Below are 26249 nucleotides of genomic sequence, written 5' to 3'. Positions count from 1 at the left end.
CTGAAGAAGAAGGCTGGTAAAAATAAAAAATAAAATCGAAAAATTCTAACTAAGGTGAGACTTAAACTGCAAATCTGGTTAAGCCGGGACTACCGTGTTACCACTACACTATCGGGTCCATCCGAAGTGCGGGTTCAAACCCTGTGTGGTTTAATTTCTCCTTTATGAGTTTCCCTAAGCAAGTGTGAGTGCTATAAATAATTCAAATTCAAATTTTCAAATTCAAAAATATCTTTATTCAGTAGGTAACATAGTTACACTTTGAATCGTCAATTTTTACATAACGAACGTCTCATCCGCCTAAAACTACTGCAGCTTCTCACAACCTGTATAGCCGGGGAAAAGAAGCTGCAAGGAAAACCTCGGCACAGGGCCCTAGACGTTCTTTTAAAAAAAATAAAAATAAACATAAAATATTGATATACAATTGAGTAATTTAGCTGCCTAATATCAGTTCTCAGACAGTTAATCCCATGCATTCATATCTTCTAAATAATCACTAACTTTATAATAACCTTTTTTGTAAAGTTTTTGTTTAACTACTTTCTTAAAGCAGTTGAAAGGCAAATTCTGAATGTCAATGGGAATCTTATTGTAAAAACGTATACATTGCCCCTTAAAAGATTTAGTAATCTTATGTAATCGACTGACTTGTAAAGCAAGTTTATTTTTATTCCGGGTATTAACAATGTGCCGATCGCTATTTTTTGCAAATAATCCTATATGTTTTTTTACATATATTAAGTTTTCAAAGATATATTGTGATGCCATAGTTAAAATATTAATTTCTTTAAATTTATTTCTAAGTGACATCTTGGGTCCCAATTTGTAAATCGCCCGAATGGCCCGCTTTTGCAGAACAAAAATGCTGTTCACATCTGCAGCATGACCCTAATGTTAGATTTCATCAGCCTCCGCGGTGTAGTGGCTCACAATGTAGAGGTCCAGGTTCGATTTCGGATGGGGACATTGTCAGACTGTCATTTGTTTGGCAGACATTGAAGGCTGTATCCACTGATTGTCCGATAAAGTAAGATGATTGCGTGCTTCGGATGATACGTTAAACCGTTAGCCCCAAACACCTCCACCAACTGGAGCAGCGTAGTGGAGTATCGACATATATGCCCCCTCCGAATGATTGAGGGGAGGCCTGTGGTGTATATTTTTTAAAATAAAATAGGCTCGCGTTTTGAGCCGTGGTAGCTCAGTTGGTAGAATGCTTGCTTACTTTAAGGTTGTAGGTTCGAATCCAGCACAGACCTAAATCATTGTCAAATTTGTTTTCGAATTCATGTTTGGATCATAAGTGATTATCACGTGCTCAGCGGTGAAGGAAAACATCGTGAGGAAACCCACATTCCCGAGAAATGCATTTTCGGAGGCATGTGACCTATCCTGTATTGGGCTGGTTTTCCCTTCGCGGATTAGGTCAGACAGGCTGTCGCTTCTGTCAAAAACCGGACCTGTCAATTCTTCAGGTTAGGTAAGCGGACCCTGTGAAACACAGGATAATAGTAGGGATAACGGCTTCCGTGGTCCAGTGGTTGAGCGTGGCGCTCACAATCCGGAGGCCCTGGGTTCGAATCCCGGTGAAAACATATCACAAATATCACTTTACAGGACATATACGTATAGGCAGTTTATGTATGTAGTCTAGATAACGGCCTCCGTGGTCCAGTGGTGTGAGCGATGGGCTCACAATCTGGAGGTTCCGGGTTCAAAACCCGGTGGGGACATATCATAAAAATCACTTTGTGATCCCTAGTTTGGTTAGGACATTACAGGCTAATCACCTGATTGTCCGAAAGTAAGATGATCCGGGCTTCGGAAGGCACGTAAAGCCATTGGTCCCGGTTACTAGTTACTGATGTAAGTATGTAGTCGTATGTCAGGGGCCTTTGGCGGCTCAATAATAACCCTGACACCAGGGTTGATGAGGTTGGTATTCCACCTCACAACCCACGCGATAAGAAGAAGATGGTAGGGAGATGATGAGGCTCGCGTTTGACCACAGTCCACAATCTCACCTGATGGTAAGTGCCGATATGGTCTAGGGTGGTTCACGCTTACCTCCAGGTATATAGGCTATTGATTAATATATTATTATGCGATTCAAATTTTATAATACAAACTTTATTTTTAACTAATTTCACACACAGGTTGAGCAGTGATTAAGAATTAGTTTAATATACTCGTAAATGTCAGAGAACGTAAGAACAAGGTTATGTCTCATAACTTAATTTTATATACTTACATAGATACTCTATGTTCATCCTGCCTTACCAAATTTTTTATATGTTTCATTGTAGATTTTTTCAGTTGATACTCACTATTTCACTGTCAGTACTATTTAGAGGCGGAGGACAGGATTACTAGTATGACTACTCTGGGCGCCATCCCACTTACGTCAGACAGAGTACTGCGGGACGGAAGGCAAGAGGGAAACCACTGCCCAATTTTTCCCTAAAAAGTAGCATGGAAATTGCTGCACCGACAAGAGCGTGGCTCTTAAATTGATGATGATGACTCACTATTTGGTACTAAGGGCACACCCCGGACACTTCATACAAACAACCTCGTTTTACACAAACACCACACATTGACGTTATCGTACACGCGCACCTGTGTGTGTGACGTCTGACGACATAATATGGCTAAATTATGTCCGAGGGGGTGAGGTAAACCTAGCTTAGACGCTGGTGGTGACCAGATGGTTGCCGTTCTACACGTAGTATTATTCCTTATTCTATGCTAACGAGAATCGCCAAAGCTCTGAAGCGGAATATAAGATATTTTCCTGTTGGCTTGAGTGTCCAGTGGTTAGAGCGTTGGGCTCACGAACTGAAGATTCGGGAAATCACTTTGTGAGACTGTCCTTTGTTTGGTAAATACATGATATAAAATGATTCCGTGCTGCGGAGGGCACGTTAAGCTATTAGCTGTAAAACAGCTCAGTGGAGCAGCGTGTTGAAGAATACTCCATAGTCCCTCAGTTGATTGAGGGGAGGCCTGTGCCCAATAGTGGGACTATTATAAAATTAGTGTTTGAATGTAATATAAACACATAAATTTATAGAAGAGTGGCTCTTCAGGGGCCTTAGCCAATTTGCAAACGATTATGACCATCTTTTGTGACATGACTTAACTATTGTAGATTTGCCGTATACGGCATCTACTATTTGGCCGGATATTAAAACAATCAGCAGTAAAAAAGTATATTATGGGATTGACGTCACCTTTTTTCATTTTTTTTCACGTCACATTTTTTTTTGCCTGGTGACAGTTGGATGCCCGCTGTGAGGATTCGACCAATAGTACAATACGGAGCCCGAAGGCATCAGCCAATTTCCAAAGAACCTCCTCTTTTAAGTCGCTTAAAAGTGTAATCGAATAAAATGTATGAGGCTGCATCACCTTATGTCACTTTATGTCAATCCAATTTATTAGATAACACAGCCGCTTTTCGTAATAGTTTGCAACTTGCCTAAAGCCCGTAGGCACCACAAAGACTAAATAGTAACTAGTTTTTAAACTGCACGCAACATACATTGTTTGAATAAACTTAAGACGGCCTAATGTTAAAACGCGAGAACACAGTGAGTGCGATTTGTCTTAGTGAGTTTGGTGCGAGTTCAGATGGTTCTGAACATTCCGATATCAAAGGAGACTGGTCATTCCTGCCCCAGGCCCAGCGCGAAAGAAACTTATCTTATAATGTTCGTAAAATTAGGTAAAGTAAATCAAAAAATCCACATCGCTGAAATAAATGGCAAACATACTGAATTTTCCTAATGTTCTCGTTAAGGCGCAACATTTTATTTTTAGTTTTTTCGTTTTTTTTTGTTTTTCTTTTTATTGAACAAACATTAAAATCCATTATTACCAGTCATAAGCCAAATCTTGCCGTGACCAGGCTCCTTTAGACAAGCGGTAAATAAACGGGGTAGATAGATACGTTTGCCCTTAGAATATTGTGGTTCTACCTCATCATCATCATCATCACCAGCCCATTAACGTCCCCACTGCTGGGGCACGGGCCTTCTCTATGGATGGATAGGGAGATCGGGCCTTAAACCACCACGCGGGCCCAGTGCGGATTGGTGGTTATTAACGACTGCTAATGCAGCCGGGACCAATGGCTTAATGGTTCTACCTACTCCACAATTTCATCAGTCATCCCGTGATCATGGCACTTGAAACAGTGTTGAAATATCGTAAGAACCCGGTATTATCAAATAAAATCAAATATACTTTATTGCGCAGAACTAGGCGGTTAAAATGGCCACATCGAAGCAATTCATCTAAGAAAGCAATATTGTTATTTGTCATTTGTTTGCATTACGCACTTACTTTTATATGGGCAAATATCAAATTACAATTGTAAAATTGACGATTCAAAGTGTAACTATGTTACCCATTGAATAAAGATATTTTTGAATTTGAATTTGAATTGCTTTCTTAGATGAATTGCTTCTATGTGGCCATTTTAACCCCTCTAATTTTCAACAATCAGGCATAACACATGAATACAGTACAATTTGGGCGGCCTTATAAATTGCTCTAGAGCAATATTACTTCCAGGCGACCACTACTAGGAAACAAACATTCACCAAACTTGGATGCGGGATGGTGCAACAAGAAATAAATACCTAAAAGTATAGTCATACTCTATATTTCTATCGTGTGGGTTGTGAGGTGGATTACCAACCCCATCAACCCTGGTGTCAGAATTACTATTGAGCCGCCAAAGGCCCCTGCCATGGCTCATGTAACGACTACTTCCTTACGTCAGTAAGTAGTAACTGGGACCAACAGCTTAACGTGCCCTCCGAAGCACGGATCATCTTACTTTCGGACAATCAGGTGATCATCCTGTAATGTCCTAACCAAACTAGGGATCACAAAGTGATTTTTGTCCCCACCGGGATTTGATCCCGGAACCTCCAGATCGTGAGCCCATCGCTCGAACCACTGGACCACGGAGGCCGTTATCTAGACTACATACATAAACTGCCTATATACGTCCCACTGCTGGGCACAGGCCTCCCCTCAATCAACCGGAGGGGGTATGGAGCATACTCCACCACGCTGCTCCACTACGGGTTGGTGGTGTTTTTACGGCTAATAGCCGGGACCAACGGCTTAACGTGCCCTCCGAAGCACGGAATCATTTTACTTTTTCGGACAATCAGGTGATTCAAGCCTGAAAAGTCCTTACCAAACAAAGGACAGTCTCACAAAATGATTTCGACAATGTCCCCATCGGGAATCGAACCCGGACCTCCAGATCGTGAGCCTAACGTTCTAAACATTCTCTGAGTATTTGACCCGCTTCAAATGCAAAGACAACCCAGCGTGTGCCTGCGACCCTGACACTGGAGAAACTGTTCCCCACATATTGTTGCACTGTCCTGTTCACGACCGAGACCGTTTTAATCTGGAACAGCTTACAGGTTATAAAATGGAAGTAGGCAATTTAGAACACATAATTAGTGACAAGAAATACTGTGAACCATTTGTCAACTATGTAATAAAAATTGTTAGAATAGTAAACAATAGAAATAGTTAAGGTAAAAAATGACTAAATTGTATAATGATTATACTTTAATAGTCATTACATAAAACTAGACATAAGAAATTAGACCTAAGAACAAATTGTTAGCATTAAGTCACTGTTTAAATATTTTGTACCACCTGGAAATAATAATAATAATAAAGCTGTGTATAGTTGTTAAAATAAATAAACCCCTGTGTACCGACTTCCTTCCTAATTATAAATCGTAGAATAGGGCCGTAGGAATGACAGAATGAAAGATGATGGATAAAAGTGCGAGAGGCATAAATGCGAGAACTGGTATGATAATAGAGACTCGGAATGAAAGTGTAGCGCAGTGTAGGGCCCTATTGCGGGCAAACTAGATAATATTACATAGAAGCGTAAGATATGTCTGCCTTGATAAGGACCCTGCCTATCCTGTGCGGCAGGGGTACTAGGATAAAAAAAAAAAAAAAAAAAAAAAAAAAAAAATAGACCACGGAGGCTGTTAAATCTAGACTAATGAAAAGAAATAATAAACCTTCGAAGTGCTAGAAGCCAATGTAATAAAAGTCGGACCAAAGGTCACCTAAACGATTAAGCATAAAATAATGCAAATTATTTGACTAGGCATTATAACTACTGCATCTGTGCCCTTTGTTTTTCCTGGTTTAAATTTTTACTAAGTCAAGGACTTGGCGTAAAAAAAATGAAACAAACAAAGAATCTTTCTGACCTTTGATAATAATATAACATAATATTTTTAAATATTATTATTAATCGTCAAAGCTTAAGCACATTGGGATTCTTCCGAATCGTACGCGCTGCCACAATGAGGATCTTTCCACGCTACGTTCTTCAAAAACAATATAGATGGCGCTGTAAAGATTTTCCTTCGTTTATCCTTCTAGTTTTATGGATGATAGACATAATAAATGCATCTTTTTTCTTTGTTTTTCGGTATAAATAATGACATTTTTTAATAAACTCACGCTTAATCACATCTTCCACCCGTTATCGTAATGTTCAAAACAAAAAGTATATTTTTTTTAATAATTGTGGATCCGTGTAATAGGAAAATAGGTAATTATTACTTTAAAACTCGACAGCGCCAAATATATTTTATTTTTTGAAAACGTAGCCTGGAAATTATTTTATTTATTTATTATTTTATTTAGTAGGTATATAAGTAGTGGTTACAAATACAAATCAATTTACATTATTTTATTTTTATTATTTTTATATTACTATTTATTTTTATTAACTGAAAATTCGGACAGTGCGTACTATTGCGGAAGAATGCAATGTGCTTTAACCTTTAGGAAGAATATTCCAACGCTTCAGGCCGTTTTACTCATATCTTTATGTGAATTACAGATAGGCATTATTTATTTTTTCTAAATATAGATATTTTACCCCAAGGCTTGTAATTTTCTCAAACATTAATCTTATAATTTGTCGTGATGCTTATCGACCCTAGCGTGTCCCGGTGTCTTAGAAGTTGATAAAGGAATCGTGTCATAACTTTCCAATGTAAAAATAAAACATGCAAAACTCTTCTTTTTTCTTCACCTTCATTAATTTAAGATCCCGTGCTTTGGAACGCACGTTAAGCCGTTGGTCCCGGTTACTACTTACTGATGTAAGTACGTAGTCGTTACATGAGTCATGTCAGGGGCCTATGGCGACTCAGTAATAACCCTGACACCAGGGTTGATGAGGTTGGTAAGTCACCTCACAGTCCAGACGATAGAAGAAGAAGACTAATTTAAGAGCCACGCTCTTATCGGTGTAGCATTATCCATTCTTGTCTATCAAAGGCCAATTCTTTCACTTCATTATAAAACACGACATTCGTTGCAAACTCTTCTTGGTCTTCCTTTTACTTTCTTTCCTTGTAGCTTCCCTTCTATGATGTTTTTAATAAATTCGTCGAGTCTTATTAAGTGTCCAATCATCTTGCCTCTTCGGTCCTCAACTCTTAATATTTTGTCTCTTTTCCCCTACTCTTACTAGCATTTCCTCATTAGTAACTCTTTCAGTCCAACTTATTCTTTCCATCCTCTTCCACATTTCGAAGGCCTAGAGTCTCTCTCTGTCTTTCTGTGTCAGTGTCCAAGTTTCACATCCCATAACATAAACAGTGTCTTTCTGTGTCAGTGTCCAAGTTTCATATCCATAGACATAAACATAACATAAGCAGCCTATATACGTCCCACTGCTGGGCACAGGCCTCCCCTCAATCAACCGGAGGGGGTACGGAGCATACTCCACCACGCTGCTCCACTGCGGGTTGGTGGAGGTGTTTGGCCTAGTAGCCCGGGACCAACGGCTTAGGACACGCATCCATAGACGATATTTTTTTTTCTTCTCTCTCTCTCCTTATTTAAGAGCTGCGCTCTTGTCGGTGGAGTAATCGCCATTACTCCATATTTTTTTTTTCTTACAAAACATAATTATATACAGCATATATACGTCCCACTGCTGGGTACAGATCTCTCCTCTATCTACAGGAGGGGTATGGAGCTCCCATTTTGCTCCACTGTAGTTTGTTACCGGGTGAGAGCCTTCAGCGCTCCCCATTTGTCCGGCCAAGTAGTTAATGCCATCTGCGGCAAATCTACAATAAGTCACGTCAAAAAAAAAAAAAAAAACTGTAGTTTGATGAACGTGTTTCTCAATTCTCAATTATTTATTGCATTCCATGTAACGGGGTGTTACATAATCAGTATTAATCGTGCATTAGCTGGTTTTACTTGCCTCCTCGACGTCCGTCCCTATATTAGGAACTATAACATGGATCCTGTAGGCCACAGCAATGTTGTTTGGGTAAGCAAGGACCTAACGTGGACTTAACGTACCACCCGAACCACGGAATCGTCTTACTTTTTCGCACAATCAGGTAATTTAGCCTGCGATGTCTTAATCAAACAAAGAACACCCTAACAAAGTGATTTCGTCAATATCTTCATTGCCAAACGAACCCGTATCTCCAGATTGAGAGCCCATCACTCCAACCACTAGACCACGGCGGCTGTTTACCAATACACCATTTAACTTATAGAAAAACATTAATATGTAAAATTAATGTACCTGTGTATAGTCATGAGCAATATCATATACCCACTTTGGAACCCTGTCGCACTATCATATTTGACATTTAATGAGACTCACGGTTTAGCACTCACGCTATTAGTACTCATGACCGTACAATAATATAAACAGATTGTTTTAGTCTCATAGATTTTTCCAAGTACTTAAGCCTCAACATGTGTAAAATTGTGGTTGCATTTATGAACAACTTGATTTTATATGCCTTGTTACAAGATTAACAAATCATCAGTATAGATGTGACTTTAAGATATCAAGGTTCCGTAGTGAAATATTTTTAAATTAATAATCAAGATAAAACATGCACTACTTACTGATGTAAATATGTAGTCGTTACATCAGTCATTTCAGGGGCCTTTGGCGGCTCAATAATAACCCTGACACCAGAGTTGATGAGGTTGGTCATCCACTTCACAACCCACACGATAGAAGAAGACAGAGCAATAATTTAGTAGTATATGAGACATGCTAGGGGCGGGGCTATTGGCGGCTCAATAATAACCCTAACTTGGATATAATTTTTAGATTCAAAGAATGCAGGTCAGCTCATAAAACACTGTTTCTGTGAGAAAGTCACATAAACTCTTTATTTTTCACTTTCCTTCCGCCGATTGCATTTGGAATACCATTGTATTTAAGTTTATGAATTATGTAATATAAACTGGATTTAAAAAAAAAAGAAAGGAGAACATGAAACAGTAGGTCTAGGGCCCTGTGCTGGGAGGTTTTCTGGCCACGTCTTTCCCTCAGCGTTACAGATTCCGATGTGGTAGTAGTTTTACAGCTAGTTACATAATATGTAATTTAATTTTTGACGTTCAAAAAGCGCTAACTTTGTAAGCCAATTTTGAAAACAAACATTTTTGAATTTTGAATGATCTGATTCATAATTTAAAAAGATTAACCCTGACTTGTACTCTTGACCCATTTCTCGAGTGCATCACATCTGCATATGCGAGGCGTGACTAACAATAAATAACAATGGCGTTAGGAATTTCATCCGTCGGAGGATATCCGAACCACGTCCTTGCTTGGCTTACCTATCGATTTGTGAAGGTGTGTTCAGTCTAGGTCCGGGGTCTTGGACCTCTGTGAAGTTAAGACCACATGAAAGGAATTTATAAAAAAAAGCAATTTGCTATTTGACATTTGTTTGCATTGCGCACTTACTTTTATAATTGCATCGATGTGGTGTTTTAACCCCTCAATAGTAACTTATATTCCTTTTCTGAATTCAGGAGACACCATGTTGGTATGCAGTTCCATGACACTGATGTGTATTTAATTTACAGCGTTATTTTACAACGGCACCTGCGCCGGAAGAAATTAAAATTCACACGTGATTTAACGCCACTTCTGTATAAGTAAAACCCAGGCACTTCATACAAAAATCTCTTTGGAATAGAATAGAAAATATTTATTATAAAAGGACGCCACACACAAAGACAACACAAAAACATGACTTAAATTTTTTCACAAAAGAATTACAAACAGCATAGGAGGAGGATACTTTCACCCTAAGGTTGCCTGGCAGAAATTGCTGTTTAGCAATAAGACCGCCTATTGTGCTTATGTTTTATTCGTATGTTTATGTCCTTTGTATATGTTGTTGTGCAATAAAGTATTATTGATTGATTGATTGATGTTCATTCGAATGATCATAAGGTGGTGGTGGACGTCGTGAGATGAAAGGGCCTCACTCAGCAGAAGTCGCGGCGTGCATCACGACGCTGATATTATGTGGACCCTGCTGGGTCATTCTTACAGGTTACCGTCTATTATAAGTGCGCCGCCCTTGCTCTTTAGCGGCTTACAGCCATTATGTTCCCAACGACACAATTACTCTAGCCATAGAGGCAGCCAATCAGCTCGCGACAACAAATACTTCAGAACTCCGACACCGACTCCGCCGGCGTAGTCGACGATTTCCCTCATCCAGCGCTTATCGATATCGACCCACTAAACTCGATTTAATCTTTCAAATTTTATCCTCTGAGACGACTGAGTCAAGGTTCGCGCCCAACTGTGCCACTCTTAGGCCTGTTATCTAAAATTTTGTACTAGGTGAGAGTCCTCAGCGCTCCCCATTTATCCAGCCAAGTAGTTGATGCCATTTGCGGCAAATCTACAATAAGTCACGTCAAAAAACAAGGCCATTGGCAGAGCCACTGCATTGACTTTAAAAGATAATCATATATCAAAATTTAACCAGATAAAACTGCTTACAATAAGCACTTAAACTCAGTACTCACAATAAAATCCCACTAGTAATTTAAATATCGAGTAATATTATCTCAAAAAGATATATAGCAATTTTGCCTATGGGCAAACAGCAAGTAATGTTACTGGGTCAAAGTGAAACAAATCTATTGCATTACGTATTACATAGACACGGCAGAGATTATAATCTGTTACAATAGCTCGTGGGCGAGAGATGAGACTCATACATCAATTTGTATGGTTTAGATAGGTATTCTTAGATATGTTACTGTAAAAGCTTGAACTACGGTAAATCTTAAGATTTAAGTGTAAGTCTTAGGATTTATCGACATGAGTTGGTAAATGTAAGTGTTTCTGAAAATACGACGATTTTTTCGAGCTTTTACCATTCGAATTCAGTATATATTATGCTAGGTTTTACCACTGTCAGCTGGTAGATGTTGGTTTTAGGAATAAAACAATGTATAATTCTTAATTATTTACTTTTATGAACTATTAGACAAAACAGGTACATAGTATTGTAAAGGTATCATATCCTCGTAAGGCCCGGATTTCCAGACACAATAGTTAAACAATGGGATTTGGATTTTAAAAGGCATCTGGGCCTTTCGACCATATAATAGTAATAAGTACAAACTACAAACTAATACCAACTTATTATTATTATTAGCCTATATGATCCCACTGCTGAGCAAAGGCCTCCCCCATATTTTTCCAAGTATCCCGGTTCTGTGCGAGCTCTATCCAGTCTTTTCGATAACCGTCGAGATCATCGCGCCATCGTTTCCGGGGTCTACCACGTCTACGGTGTCCGTCCTGTGGTACCCAGTGCGTGATGATCTTTGCCCATCGTTCCGGATGCATGCGGCACACGTGTCCAGCCCAGTCCCACTTTAGCCTGGCGGTCTTCCTGCCAACATCAGCTATACCGGTAATACCAACTTATTTAAATTATTTTGAAAAATCACATAACGTATATCTGAATATCTCAATCTCTATCATATCCTACGAATAAATAGTAGATCATTCTATCTAACTGAATAAGTACTTTTCTATTTGGAATTTAACACAAGTACAACTCGATACGCTAAGCACGTTAAGACATGTTTTGTTTTTCAACATTTACGGTGGCAATAATGTAAATCCTAAGATTTACCAACGGAATGGTGGTAAAAGTTCGAATCGCAAACCTTTTGGGACATTTACCATTAGGAATTGGTAGATCTTAGGTTTTACTGGAATATCTTAGGATTTACTGCAGTTCGAGCTTTTACTGTAACAGATACATTGAAATGAGGAAACGATTAATTTTAGATAAAAAAAAAATTTTGAGATTTTTGTCTGACATAGATGTCGTAGTGGCGACATTGCAATTGATTTTAAATTACCAAGTAAAAAGGCGTAGAACAGAATGTATGTGTATACATAAGCATTTTATTTATTTTTACAATACATGACAAAAACAAATATTACAGATAAAAAATCAATTTTACAAATAATAATAATAGAAAAAATAGCACAATAAAAAAAATAAAAGAAACAATGGTGCTGATTCTAGTAAACACCATTTAAGTGTATTTTAAGCTATGTACCTACCTGTCATTTTCTTATCCGCCAAAAAGGACTTTTATTTATTTTATTTAAGGATTACCCAATCGACAGGCATAAAATTTATGGAACCCACGACAATTTAAGGCAGAAATTTAAAAAACCCTACCAAAATTTTATATTGACTAATAACCCGACAGTATTAGGTTGACAGAACACATAAAAAGGGTTGCATAACAGCGAGATGTCTATATAATTCGCCCGAGTTATTCATTCGTTTTTAAATTAACAGTTGTCAATCTCCCGTCCCTTTCCTTTTTGGTGTATAAGAACATGACGGATATAACTTAAAATAAAATTAGGAGGTGTCTGCAGGAATCGGGGCCAATATTTACTTAAACTATGAAAAGTTAGAAAAAAAGAAATATATATATTAAAAACGTCGTGTTTGTGTGCAGTGTAACTATAGTGGAAGAAATAAAATAATACTTACGAAATAATGCATATAAAATAATATGCTTTTTATTTCTGTTTCTTTGTTTGTCTTTGTTACCTACATCGTTCTTATTCTAATCTATGCTTAACTCTGTAAGCACTTAAAAAGTCTGATTTATATTTACTTTATTATTTTTTTAAATAACACATCGTAATGAAAAGAAAATGTAAAGATTATACACATTTATTAACAAGTAACACAGAATAAACTATAACAAGCATTTAAGGAACATTTTAACAACAATTTCAACGAATTTCATAAAAAGCTTTCTAAAAAGTCTAAAATGATTAATGCCGTAGCAGACATTTAGTCATAGTGTAAAGCCTTGTCTCCACTAGGTGATATTTCTTGTGAGACATTGGCGATATCGAAGGACATCGTTGCCAGAACCACCCGAAGTCAAATTGTTATGTAGCTGGAGCGTCGGGCTAAGTCTGGCGATATCGCCCGATGTGTCAGGAACCACATGTCACTGGACAAATGTCACCTAATCGAGAACCAGAGGGGTTACAATGGCAACATCGAAGCAATTCATCTAAGAAAGCAATATTGCTATTTGACATTTGTTTGCATTGCGCATTTACTTTTATATGCGCGAATGTCAAATTGCAACATTACTTTCTTAGATGAATTGCTTTGATGTGGCTATTTTAACCCCCCAGTACCCTGTTTATCAAAAATTCATAATTACAAGTTTGTATAATTACAATGTTTATCAAAACTACACATGTAAATTACATGTTACAAGTGACAATATTTATTTCACAAGTATATTTTACAATCCCTCTACTTTTTTGATAAACGTAATTGACACGTACTTGTAAGTAACTTGCAGCTTGTGAACGTGTAGAACTTGTAAGTTTTGATAAACGTGGCATAAGTTTATCTTTCACTTATAATATTAATTCAGACCGAAAATTTCCTTTTCATAGAAACAATACAAACTCAAGTAGATAAATATGGACAGCATGTCAAATCTTTATGCACAATTATTAAAGCAAGTATCGATTTAATTACTATAATCGATTATGCTCATACTTCAGTGAATGTTTATAAGGATAATAATGAAAATGAAATGAGGCGAAATAACCGTTATCTTCCTGACTTAGCAGTGATCTGCCATGCAGAATAACGTAATACATAGAATAAAAATGACACAAGCTCAAGTACTCGAGTTCTTAAATTGTAATTTTATTACAATTTATAATGGCTACTCGAGACTCATTCTAAAGATGAGGTATTACATTCTAAATGGATGAATATCGACGAAAAATAATGAAACTATAACTATTGACTATACAGCTTTAGTATTTAGTATGCTCAGTGACTGGGGCAGGTCCCACGTAATCCTGGGAAGGTTGCCACTGCTGATAATCCTGTTGCTGAAGCTGCTGAGGTTGGTAACTCTGCTGTTGCTGTTGGTAAGCTTGCTGCTGTTGTTGTTGTTGGTAAGCTTGCTGTGGTTGGTGCTGTTGATAAGCTTGTTGTTGCTGGTAAGCTTGTTGAAGCTGTTGCTGTTGGTAAGCATCCTGCTGATGTTGGAAGCCTTGTTGTTGATGTTGGAAGTCTTGCTGCTGAGTCTGTTGTTGTTGCTTTTGAGCATGATATTGTCCTGGAAATATGAAAGTACACTCTGTAGCACTATCGATTAAAAGCTTAGAAAAAAATGCTAGGTATTAAACGAATTAGTCGTATGGGCAAGTGTCTGGATTAATATTAGTCTCGGTCGGTAACCTTTTAATGACAAATTTTAATTCTTTTCAGGTGTGCTTTGAGCAAATTGCTGACATTATCATTTAACATTTTACGTTCTGCCTATTTACTAAGATGCAACTTTCTTCAATAGGAATGTTAGTCCCGGCTACTGCTTACTTCAATAAGTTCGTATAGTCTTTGACAACAGGGTTGACGAGGGTGGTCAACGCCACGCATTAGCGTGGATTACCACAGTACAATACATAAACATATAACATAAATAGCTGTATACGTCCCACTGCTGGGCACAGGCCTCCTCTCAATCAACCGGAGAGGGTATGGAGCATACTCCACCACGCTGCTCCACTGCGGGTTGGTGGAGACCACAGCACAAAAAATATTTAATTATTAACTAACTTACCATCGTCATACACAACACCATTAGCCTCATCGCGAGCATTTTGTTCAATGGCTTTAGCGATGGCTTCAGGTAAGGGAGGAGGGGTGGGGATATGGGCACCCTGAGCTTGAAAGCCGTTCTCATCGGCAGTATAGGTGATAGTGTAGGTCTGACCATCGTTGCCGACATAGGAGTAGCCTCCCTGTGCTTGGGTTCCTTTGCCTACAGTCGAGCCAGATTCTTGAGCTTTGATACCTGAAATTGAAAGTATTGTAGATTTAATACTAGTTTGGTGTTCGTTTTGTGCTTATTATTATTTTAATCAAGTGGACTTTTTTTCCATATTAAAAGAAACGAATTTTGAGTGACTACCAAAACTTAACGTGCGTTCAGAAACACGGATCATCTTTTTTTAACTGCCTATATACGTCCCACTGCTGGGCATAGGCCTCCCCTCAATCAACCGAAGGGGGTATGGAGCATACTCCACCACGCAGCTCCAATGCGGGTTGGTGGAGGTGTTTTTACGGCTAATAGCCGGGACCAACGGGTTAACGTGCCCTCCGAAGCACGGAATCATCTTACTTTTTCGGACAATCAGGTGATTCAAGCCTGAAAAGTCCTTACCAAACAAAGGACAGTCTCACAAAGTGATTTCAACAATGTCCCCATCGGGAATCGAACCCAGACCTCCAGATCGTGAGCCTAACTCTCTAACCAGTAGACCACGGAGGCGGATCATCTTACTTTCGAAGAATCAGGTGATCAGACTGTAGTCTTAACCAAACTAGGGATCACAAAGTGATGTTTGTGATATGCTATTGGGATACGATCCCGGGACCTCCAGATTGTGAGCCCAACGCTCAATCACTCGACCACAGAAGCTGTGAAAGCTATATTCGTTAAAGAAAAAAATCTCACCGTTGTCAGTCTCATAAGCGTACTGGTAGTTATGGCCGTTGTTCTCGTTTTCGTATCTCAGGATCCTGGCTGTTCTCTGAGTAGATTGCTGCTGGTGACCTTGCAGGTTCTGCAGCTGATGCTCTTGAAGACCTTGCTGTTGCAGAGTTTGAACGGCTTGATGGCCTGGAATGTAAAAATTACCTATTAGAAATATTGGAATATAGATTCATAGTACAGTTATTTATAGTATATTTTGCTTTTATGATTTACTGTATTTTGCTTTTTTTACCTTCATCCCTCCATCATTAAAATTTAAACTGACTATGACTTTAACTTACAATCACTTAGAAAACTCGGATCTACTGTAGGCTATGCTTTTTTGTCGTAATAATTATGTGACGCGTTTATACAGTCCCATTTGCTGGGTGACGATCATCTCACTAATATCTCGAGTGTGTTCGTCAGTAAGTTTCTTTTTAAGAATATCTAAGTCTTGAACAATATAATTTATTTCATGCATCTATGCAGTACCTCCCTGGTTGCGCAACCAATTTGTTGCCAGCAACGAAATCCCGAATTATTTCCCGTCTATGGCGTCATCTTGGTGTATAATAAAATAGAGCCCTAAGTTGACGTGACATGAAAATATGACAAAATAAAATAAGATACAAACCTTGGTAAGCCAGCTGCGCTCCATCGAAGGCCACTTGCGCTTGACTACCCAAAGCCTGGGCCTCGTCGTAGGCTAGCTGACTGTGACCAGCCAAAGCCTGGGCGTCACTGAAAGCAGCTTGACTATGACCAGCCAAATCCTGGGCACCATTGAAAGCTGCCTGGGCGTGACTAGGCAATGCTTGCTGGGATTGGAAGTCTATAGCTTGGAAGTCTTGCTGGTAGACTTGGCCTGCTGCTGCGAGGGAGACGACTGCTGCGGCGGCGACGGGGGTGAACTGGAAATTAAAGAGAAAATCTCGTAAGATCTCGTTTATTAAGGTGGGACACCGCCGGGATGCAACGTCACGGCGTTGTGAAGTCAAATCGCAAAAAAACAAACGCGTGCGAAAAACTTCTATGCGAAATGGGTCAATGCAACTATGTATTCTAGATGTGTAGAAAATATTTTTCTTAGATTTAGTTAAGCTTTGGAGTGGTAGAAGAGTAAATTTATGTCGACTAACATAATTGATGTTATGTTATTTTGATCATTTTCTAAATACACTGTTTGTACACATTAAAACTAGGCCTTATAAATATGATTGCTAAAATAGTATGTTGAGTCTCTCCATCGGAATAAATGAGAAGCGCTTTGGAGCCCTTCTAGATAATTTTCGAATTAAGACTAGGACACCGAGGTCTTGGAAAGTCACCACGCCTGAGGGTCCCCGAAGAGTCCGATAAGATTGCATCGAAAACGACCCTGTCAAATCAGTATTGTTAGAGAATAAGAACCACAGTCATTATTTATGAATGACGCTCAATTAGTCTTTGAATTCTCTTTATTAACGTGAAGCAATCATAACCTTCGACCTTGTCTTAGAACAATAACTTATTCATCAAAATCCTTAGCCTTTTTCAGAGCAAGAATTAAATTTGCCGCCGGGATTTAAGGTAGTTAGACAAATGAGCAAACAATATGGGTGATACCACCTACCAAACAATTCCACCCGTAATAGTACGTTATTTTTTTTAATTGGGGCTAGTCAGAGGTCCATTGATCGCAAGACGAACTCAGTACCTTTGCTTCACCATGCTTTAGTGTAGGAAAGGAAGCTCGTGGAAGCTATTAATTTCTCAGGCGATGAATCTTTGCAGTATGATTAAATATTGTGAAATAAATGTACTTTCTGTTAGAGCAATGTAATATCGCCGTCTAATGTACCTAGGGACACATTTGCGATCGTCTGTAAAGTATTATTTTCTTAGTACTTTAGTGACCTTCGTAACGGTGCGATTTGCTGCAGAATTGTCTCAAGCATACTCATTTTATGAACGCAATATCATAAAATATGTTTGTGTGATATCGCCTATCGGTGCAATTCTGTTGCGAATCGCAAAGTTCGCTAAAGTGGAAGTCTACAAATCGCCTGGAATTACAAACAGCACGACACATCCTAGGCATTTTTCCCAAAGCATGCGCTGGAACTGATTAAACACACGAAACAATGCACTCTAACACAATATAATTAGACTTAATGACTTAAACACAATCACTGTATAGTCACAAAGAGAACAAACAGAATTAAGCTTTCACTGAATTTACATTCGCTAAAATCACAGTAACCTACCAGTTTCATTTTGGGATAGGTCCAGCACACCACAATGGAGTAAAGTTAAGCAAGGAATGCCTAGTAAATTGTTGGTATTTCGTTTTTATAGCACTTTTTCGTGGACTCGTAAGATGTATGTAGGCTTACTTTTGGGGCAGTTACACTCAGGTAAGTTTGGAGTTAGGGTATTTTTTCAGTAAAATTTTAATTCATATTTTATAGAGGATATCCGAACCACGCCCTTGCTTGGCTTACCTATCGATTTGTGAAGGTGTGTTCAGTCTAGGTCCGGGGTTTTGGACCTCTATGAGTTCAAGACTAGGGGGGGTTAAAAAGCCACATCGAAGCAATTCATTTAAGAGAACAATATTGCAATATGACATCTGCGCATATAAAAGTAAGTGCGTAATGCACACAAATGTCAAATAACAAATGCAATATTACTTTTACGGGGGTCATGAGTACTGTAGACGTGCGAGCATGATGATGAGAATGGAAGAAGCGAAAATAATGTGTCAGAATTCTCCCGGTGGGAAATAGGCGTGAGTTTATATTTGTTTAGCAAGTCATAAAAGAGTAACGAATTAAACCTAAAATAAATCATGTCAAAAAGCATATTTAAATGCTTTCGCATAAGCACCTTTTTTTTCTTTTTTGAGGTAGATTTATCGCAAATGGCATTACCTACTTCACTCATCACTAATTTAAGAGCCACGCTCTTGTTGATGTAGCATTCTCCATTCTTGTTTATCAAAGGCCAATTCCTTCACTTCCTTATAAGACACAACGTTTGCCTTTTCTTTAATCTGTCCCATGTAAGCCCTTCTTGGTGTTCCCCTTCCTCTCTTTCCTTGTAGCTTCCCTTCTATGATGATTAACTACTTAGCCGGACAAAATTTACACATAAATCCATAAACAAATATTATAGTTCCTTTAGCAATGTAGATGCATACAAGATATTATTATATTATTAGATAAAGCGAAAATGGTGGGCCAAGATCGTAGTAAGTATAATTCCGTGGTCTCTGCCTACCCCAATGGGAAAAAGGCGTGATCTTATGTACTATACTACTACATTTCTTTTACAATAAATCGAACAGTACTATCAAACACTGATTACGCCTATTTATCTATTAGTAATATTCTTTTTACGCTTGCGTGTATGAAACGATTGATGAATGTGGAGGTAGCAAGAGAAGTGTGTTAGGATCGAATCAAATGGAATTCCATAGTCTCTGCTTACTGGAAATAGGCGTGAATTTATGTATGTATGCTTTTTTTTTTGGTCAATAATGTTGGGTCAATATTTTCCAGATCCACAGTTTTCGTACACAACCATGCGTCTGAGTGCGAGAGTGAGGTTAGGTAACATACATAACGAGATGCATCCGATGACTGCACATCTGGAGCGAAATTCGGATAGAGCTGCCAATTTATAGACGTGGCAAGTTGTAGATGTAAATGTACATCGATTTTGTTGAAAACATAGTAATAAAATATTTTAAAACTGGGTACGTAACTTTTTGTGAGTTAGTATTTACCTTAACAAGAATTGTGAGTTATAAAAATGTATAAAAAGTATTAGCAGCGCAAGTTGCGTTGTTATTTGAATTGATAATTGTTTTTATTAGTCAAATATCTCCGAGATAATACATCGGATAATTTGATTTATGTCCCTATGTTTGTTATTTATTTCGTATTTACTTTTTACTAAGTCAACTGAATGAAATAATAGGAAAATATTTCCCTTAGGCACAAAGCAAGCATTAAGTTTGTATTGAGTTAAGTTAACAATAATTAGATAACAAAATATTTACTTTTAAAAACGCAACACATCATATTTTATATGACATATACGCTGTTTTAATATTACCGTTTTTAAGTAGTATACCTATAATTATATTTTTTCAACCTAAATAGGTATATCTAGAAGTGTAAGACTCCGGAGGATTAAAGAGGCCACATTGAAGCAATTCGTCTACAAAACGACAGTGCTTCAATGTGGCCTTTTTATACCCCTTGTTCATGTTTACTACTTTCTTAACTCTACAGCGTGTGCAAACAGACTTGCAACTAGCAGACATTGGTTATCATTGGTTCACAATGACAGTAACCAATGTGAAACATAATGCAATGTGTGTTTACTTCACAGTCACACTATAAGATATGTCGAACAATTGTGTACACATCAGTAAAATTAATTAAAACAGTGTATCTAAAATTTTAAATAGAGAGATAACCTAGCTCACAACGCGATAAAGCAGATAAAAGACAAAATAATCTTGGTCGTTTGAATATTACACACACTATTAGAGACAGAGTAACTAGATTTTTTTAATAAATTGCCGCATATTATATTCACTACTTAGCCGGACAAATGAGGAGTGCTGAGGGCTCTCACCCGGTACAAAATTTAAGACAGCCGGCCTGAGGGTGCCCAGTTGAGAGCCACAAGTAATAAGAATAATAATGATGAATACAAACAGACACTGGGGCACAGGACCATAGAACCAAGGGGTTCACAGGCTTCTCAAACGAAGAGCGCCACTTCGAACCCCTGTACCGAACTTGCACCAGTGAGTTTCTTTTTCCTGGCTATATCTGCAATCCGCAGTGGAGCAGCGTGGTGGAGTTTGCTCCATACCCCCTCCGGTTGATTGAGGGGAGACCTGTGCCCAGCAGTGGGACGTAGGTATATAGGCAGTTTATGTTTATGATTAAGTATATCAGCAATCAGTATCTTTTTTTCTGTTTACTATGAGCAGTTTTGTTATAAGTGAAGTGTCAGATAGTGTGTCTTCCAGCGAGGACAGCTGCTCATAATTAGCTAATCTATGACCACTCATTCTTCTGAATGCTCCAGTAAGTATATCCTTTCTCTTGAGTCGCTTCTTATAAGTTTGATTGGTAAGCTGGATTGCCAATTCATTAGGATGTTTTTTCAGCCTTGCTTGGTAGTTTAGGACTGATTTCCATCCATCCATATTTCCATCCATCCATTGATTGATTGGATTGATATCCATCTTTGGACTTCGTATCAACAGTGGCTGCAAGTTGTCTTTGATTACTTGTGGCTCTGCCCACCCCATTAGGGATTACGGGCGTGAGTTTATGTATGTGTGTATGTGTTAGGACTGATTTCATCCTTCACTGTTTTGATGAGTTATTAGCGCAGTTTTCACTAACCTCCTAATGCCTAGATTTTCAAACCAAATAGTTAAGCAATTCGGTTTGGATTTTAAAAGGACATTATCTCTACGACTATAATATAACATTATTAAGTATATACGTAGATACGGCTCCCCACCTATCACGTTGGTCTAACAGAAAGCTCGGTGATGTGTGGGTACATAGTTCGCTATATGGATACAGAATGAATATTCGTAATCTACGTATACTTAAAGGTGTTTAGTGATATCGTAACGAAAAACTTGAGGGAAGATTTAAATCATAATTCTGAGTTGATATCAATTGGGTTTTTTCGTCGCAAAAGTATAGAACTGAACATTATTAAAAAAGCACTAAAAATTTTATGAATTTCTAGAATAGTTAATATCAAGTGAAAATTTCATCGCAACAGTTTAGAATTGAAAATTATTGAAAAACAACACAAAAAAATACATGAAATTTGCGACGGAAAATTCCACTTGATATTAACTCGGAATCATGGTCTGAATAATAATAATTCCCCTTAGTATTCGGTACGATGTAAATAACACCCTGAATTTTCAACAGACAAATAATTGCTGCCTTTGTGTATCCCTCTGGTATCATCAGACCGTTTGAGTGAAGTTATATCAACTAACTAACGAGGTTATTTTTACCTCGTAATCTTCATAATCACATAAGAGAACCTCTTTTAGGGGAACCCAAGTGTAAAATTAACTGTTACGCGGAAGTAACCATGAGATAACGTTACATAAATTAAGTAATGGTTATTTATCATTTGTAGCTATTATCACGTTATGAAAAAGTTTATTATTGATGAAACAAATGGGAGCACTTTTGAATAACTAATTCATTTTCTATTAATAACTTTGTAGGTAGGGTAATAAACTTGAGAACGCAATCTATAACGCCGTGGGCCAAACATTTAAGTAATTTGAAAACAAGATGATGACTTTAAGCAATAAGGCTGCCATTTGCCATGTACCTAGTTAAGAGTCTTTTGTAAAAATTTATTTTTATTCTGGTGCAATGAAATATACAGCGTGTTAGTGACATCGTAACGAATACTAAGGGAGATGATTCAAACCATGATTCTGAGTTAATATCAAGTGGAATTTTCCGTCGTAAAATTCATGATATTTTTATATTTTCAATTCTATACTTTTGCGATGGATAATTCTACTTGCTCAGAATAATGAACTGAATAATCCCTCCCAGTATTCGTTACGATGTAAATTACACCCCGTCCAAGTACATACAGGTAGCCATACAAGTAGGTATGGGTGTTAGTGACACCGTAACGAATACTGAGGGGGATGATTCAGACCATGATTCTGAGTTGATATCAAGTGGAATTTCCTGTCGGAAAATCATGAACATTTTTGTCATTTGTTTAATTCTTTTCATTTCCATACTTTTACGGAAAAGTCCACTTGATATTAACTCAGAATAATGAGCTGAATCATCCCTCTCAGTTTTCGTTACGATGTCACTAACACCCTGTATTTGTATTTGTATGAAATGATGGCGGGTTCCGTTACCTACCTAGCTTGCTCGATAGGCCAGTTCAATTCAATTCAATTATTTAATTTTTCATTAGAAATGCATATAATACAAAATGCGTGCTGTTTTGTACATAGTACATTATATTCAAGCCAACACCTTAGATTTGATACCTATCTAAGTTAGTAATTAAATGAAAATGATCATCTTTGCTAACTTAGTTAATAGTTAAACGTGGCAATAATTTTTTTGACATGATATCTGAACTAGTTAATAAGTAGGTAACTTAAGCTAAAGAACCTATTTTCAATCTATTTTTTAATATTTGGGTATTGTTTGCTCTAAAGCAATGACACCACTTGCGAAAATGTTGCATTCGATAATAAAACAGAATTTGCGAAGCATAAGCCTGCGTTTACAGAAGTTATGAAAGAGGGAGAGAAAGCGATTTTAATATCATACTGATAAATCATTTAATAAATTCGTGATAGTCTTGTTCAGTAAAAATATGTCTTGTATAATGGTGTCACGGGTTCGAATCCCGACTGGAGCTGTAGTCTTACCGAGTATTCCTACCAGTTGAACTACTGGAAATTTCCTTCCCAATAGACTTTCTGAATAGTAAGACTTCGTTTTTCCCATTAGTTTTACTATGTCAATTTTTTTATAAAACATAATCATCATCAATTTATGAGCCACGCTCTTGTCGGTGTAGCATTTTCCGTTCCAGTCTATCAAAAGCCAATTCCTTGACTTCCCTATAAGACACGACGTTAACCTTTTCTTTAATCTGTTCCATGTAAGCTCTTCTTGGTTTTCCCCTTCCTCTCTTTCCTTCTAGCTTTCCTTCTATGATGTTTTTAAAACGTAGACCTAGTAATTACTGTATGACTTTGAAGTCATATTTGGGCCGTAGATAACTGATCTGATATCGCGTGGTTTCACCCATTTTTTCTGAGACATTTACTCACTGTCGCACATTCATAAGAATAAATCAACGTATGAATAAATACATACAAAATCGTCACACATTTAACAAACCAATTAATATCGTTTATGTAATTTCGGCAGCAGGGAACGCAAGAGACAACTCCCGTGTATAATTTCTCTAAGACCCAAAAATTAGTAACATAAGTTCATGACTCAATCAATCAGTCAAATCATTTATTGCATAAATATGGCATTTTAGATGCTAACAAGTCAAAGACTGACAAGTAAAGACTAAAGAGAACCCGAGAGGAAATATGATTGGCCACCTGATACGGCACGATTCGATTATAAAAAAAACATCATAGAAGTAAAAATTTAAGTAAAGAGACGAAGGGACCTAAACCTAGAAGAACATTTATGAAACAAATAAAAGAGCAGGTGCAGGTCGTGTCGTATCAGGAGGTGAGGATTTGGCGGGAAAAAGAGAGGAATGGATATTACTCTACCGACAAGAGTAGCTTTTAAATAAAGAGAGAGGGGATTTAACAATAAATAATACCTAAGGAGGAGGGAAAGAATAAGTTGGACAGAAATGGTTACCAATGAGGAAGTGTTAGTAAGAGTAAGGGAGAAAAGAAAAATCTTCAAAGTTAATGTGGATAGAAGAGGCATGATGATTGGACACTTAATAAGACACGACGAATTTATCAAAAAACATTATAGAAGGGAAGCTACAAGGAAAGAAAGGAAGGGGGAGACCAAGAAGAGCTTGCATGGAACAGATTAAAGAGATGGTGAACGTTAAGTCTTATAAAGAAATGAAAGAATTGGCTTTTGATAGACAAGAATGGAGAATGCTACACCGACAAGAGCGTGGCTCTTAAATTAATGATGATGAAGTACAGCATATTTAGCTATAACAAACGCATGTTTTGTCACTTTATCAGTAGGCAGTCAGAGGTACACCCATTGCAAAATGAACTAAGTACCCACACCTCACCGAGCCTTGAATTAGTAACAATAAAATTTACATACATACATACATAAACTCACGCCCGTAATCCCTAATGGGGTGGGCAGAGCCACAGGTAATCAAAGACAACTTGCAGCCACTGTTGATACGATGTCGTAAGCTGGATGATAAACCTTATGGTGATAAGGGATCAGCCTATCGCCCATAACATTAGTCCATCATGTTAAAGGACACAATCCCTCTGACGGTTTTACGACATGCCCGGGAAGACAAGCAGCTGAACGTGTTCTATGTTTTTTATTTGCTACCAAAACTGCACAGAAGCAACAATGTCATTTAACTTATTAAAAAAAAATGCATGTTCACAAACCGCTTATCGCTTCTGCTACACTTGTACACCCAGCCTTACCTTTAACAAGGCGTGTTTTAAAGTAACAGGTGTCCATTGTGTTGTAAATAATGTGAACAAAGCCTTATCTGCTTGCAACCTGTTACAATGCTCTTCGTGTTTGGGAATTTGATTTTGATAATTAGAGCAATATTATTATTTGCTTTTTTTTATCTTTAGTTATTAATTTATTATTTTTTGTAGAGCTGGTTATCATTTTTTAGATGAATTGCTTCAATGCGGCCTTTTTAACCGTGCAGGTCGTCAGGCCACGTCTAAAATAGGACGTACTTACATCCTGAATCGTCATTGTATATTAATAATATCTAGATTTGAATATAGAATATAACAATAACAAGGCTAACGTTACACGCACGAATAAAGATTTTCAATAATAAGGCTCCGATTACACGGCCAATTATCGCTTTGATTCGCTTCGTTTGAGCTTGTTTTGCCTAGTTAGGTTCAAACAGATGTTAAATGTTATTTTTTTATGACTTAGTGTTAAATTGACTAATAGATTAGTTAGAATTTCCTAAGCCTCAAAATAAAACTCATAACTCATGCAATTTTAGGTTCCTTCATTACATACACGCGATTAATAATAATTTATGAAAACGTTCTGTTTTCGAACTTGCATTTTATTAGCGATTCCAAATTCAAATTAAGTAGTTCTAATATTAAATTTTTATTTTTTGCTTAAATTATTAACAGCCGTTCATTTGTTTTTCGGCCTATTGTTTTTATTTATTCTTATTTTAAAATTCTGATAATGTCTGTTTTGTGATAGGGATATAAGAGATAATTCCATAATAAAACTGAAAATTCTGACAGCGCTTACGATGCGGAAGAATTTTGATCTGCTTTTAGGGTACAGTCATGAGCAATATCATGTGCCCACTTTGGATCCGTGTCGCACTATCATATTTGACATAATTTAATGCGACTTACGGTTTAATTTGTCAAAAAAGCTAATGTGACATGGTTTCAAAGTGTATACATATTAGTAGTCGCGACCATACATGATGTTGCTAGGATTAAAAACACTTGTCAGTATAGCACATCTATCAAAGGCCAATTCTTTGACTTAATCTATCAATAAAAATACGAA

At 37.5% G+C, this 26249-nt stretch overlaps 1 protein-coding gene across 1 annotated transcript; it reads right to left on the bottom strand.

The window, feature by feature from the left end:
• Positions 1-14215: 14215 nt before the first annotated feature.
• On the bottom strand, positions 14216-21160 carry LOC126374643 (putative mediator of RNA polymerase II transcription subunit 26). Its single transcript, XM_050021333.1, has 5 exons — positions 20933-21160; positions 16583-16859; positions 15928-16092; positions 15028-15261; positions 14216-14523 (listed from the first exon to the last, which is right to left on the bottom strand). Exons 1-5 carry the CDS (start codon positions 21158-21160, stop codon positions 14216-14218), a joined length of 1212 nt encoding a protein of 403 aa, XP_049877290.1.
• Positions 21161-26249: the final 5089 nt, after the last annotated feature.

This window comes from Pectinophora gossypiella, chromosome 17 (genome assembly GCF_024362695.1).
Source record: "Pectinophora gossypiella chromosome 17, ilPecGoss1.1, whole genome shotgun sequence".
Lineage (NCBI taxonomy): Eukaryota > Metazoa > Arthropoda > Insecta > Lepidoptera > Gelechiidae > Pectinophora > Pectinophora gossypiella.
This window is presented reverse-complemented; position numbering and strand designations above follow the sequence as displayed.

Bases quoted from the DNA above. Each gene is read 5' to 3' on its own strand.
- LOC126374643 (XM_050021333.1), bottom strand. From the start codon at position 21,160: ATGGATGGATGGAAATCAGTCCTAAACTACCAAGCAAGGCTGAAAAAA. The intron at 16,093-16,582 runs GTTTGTATCTTA...TTTACATTCCAG, and splicing joins AGCGCAGCTGGCTTACCAAG to GCCATCAAGCCGTTCAAACT. The intron at 15,262-15,927 runs GTGAGATTTTTT...TTTCAATTTCAG, and splicing joins CGCTTATGAGACTGACAACG to GTATCAAAGCTCAAGAATCT.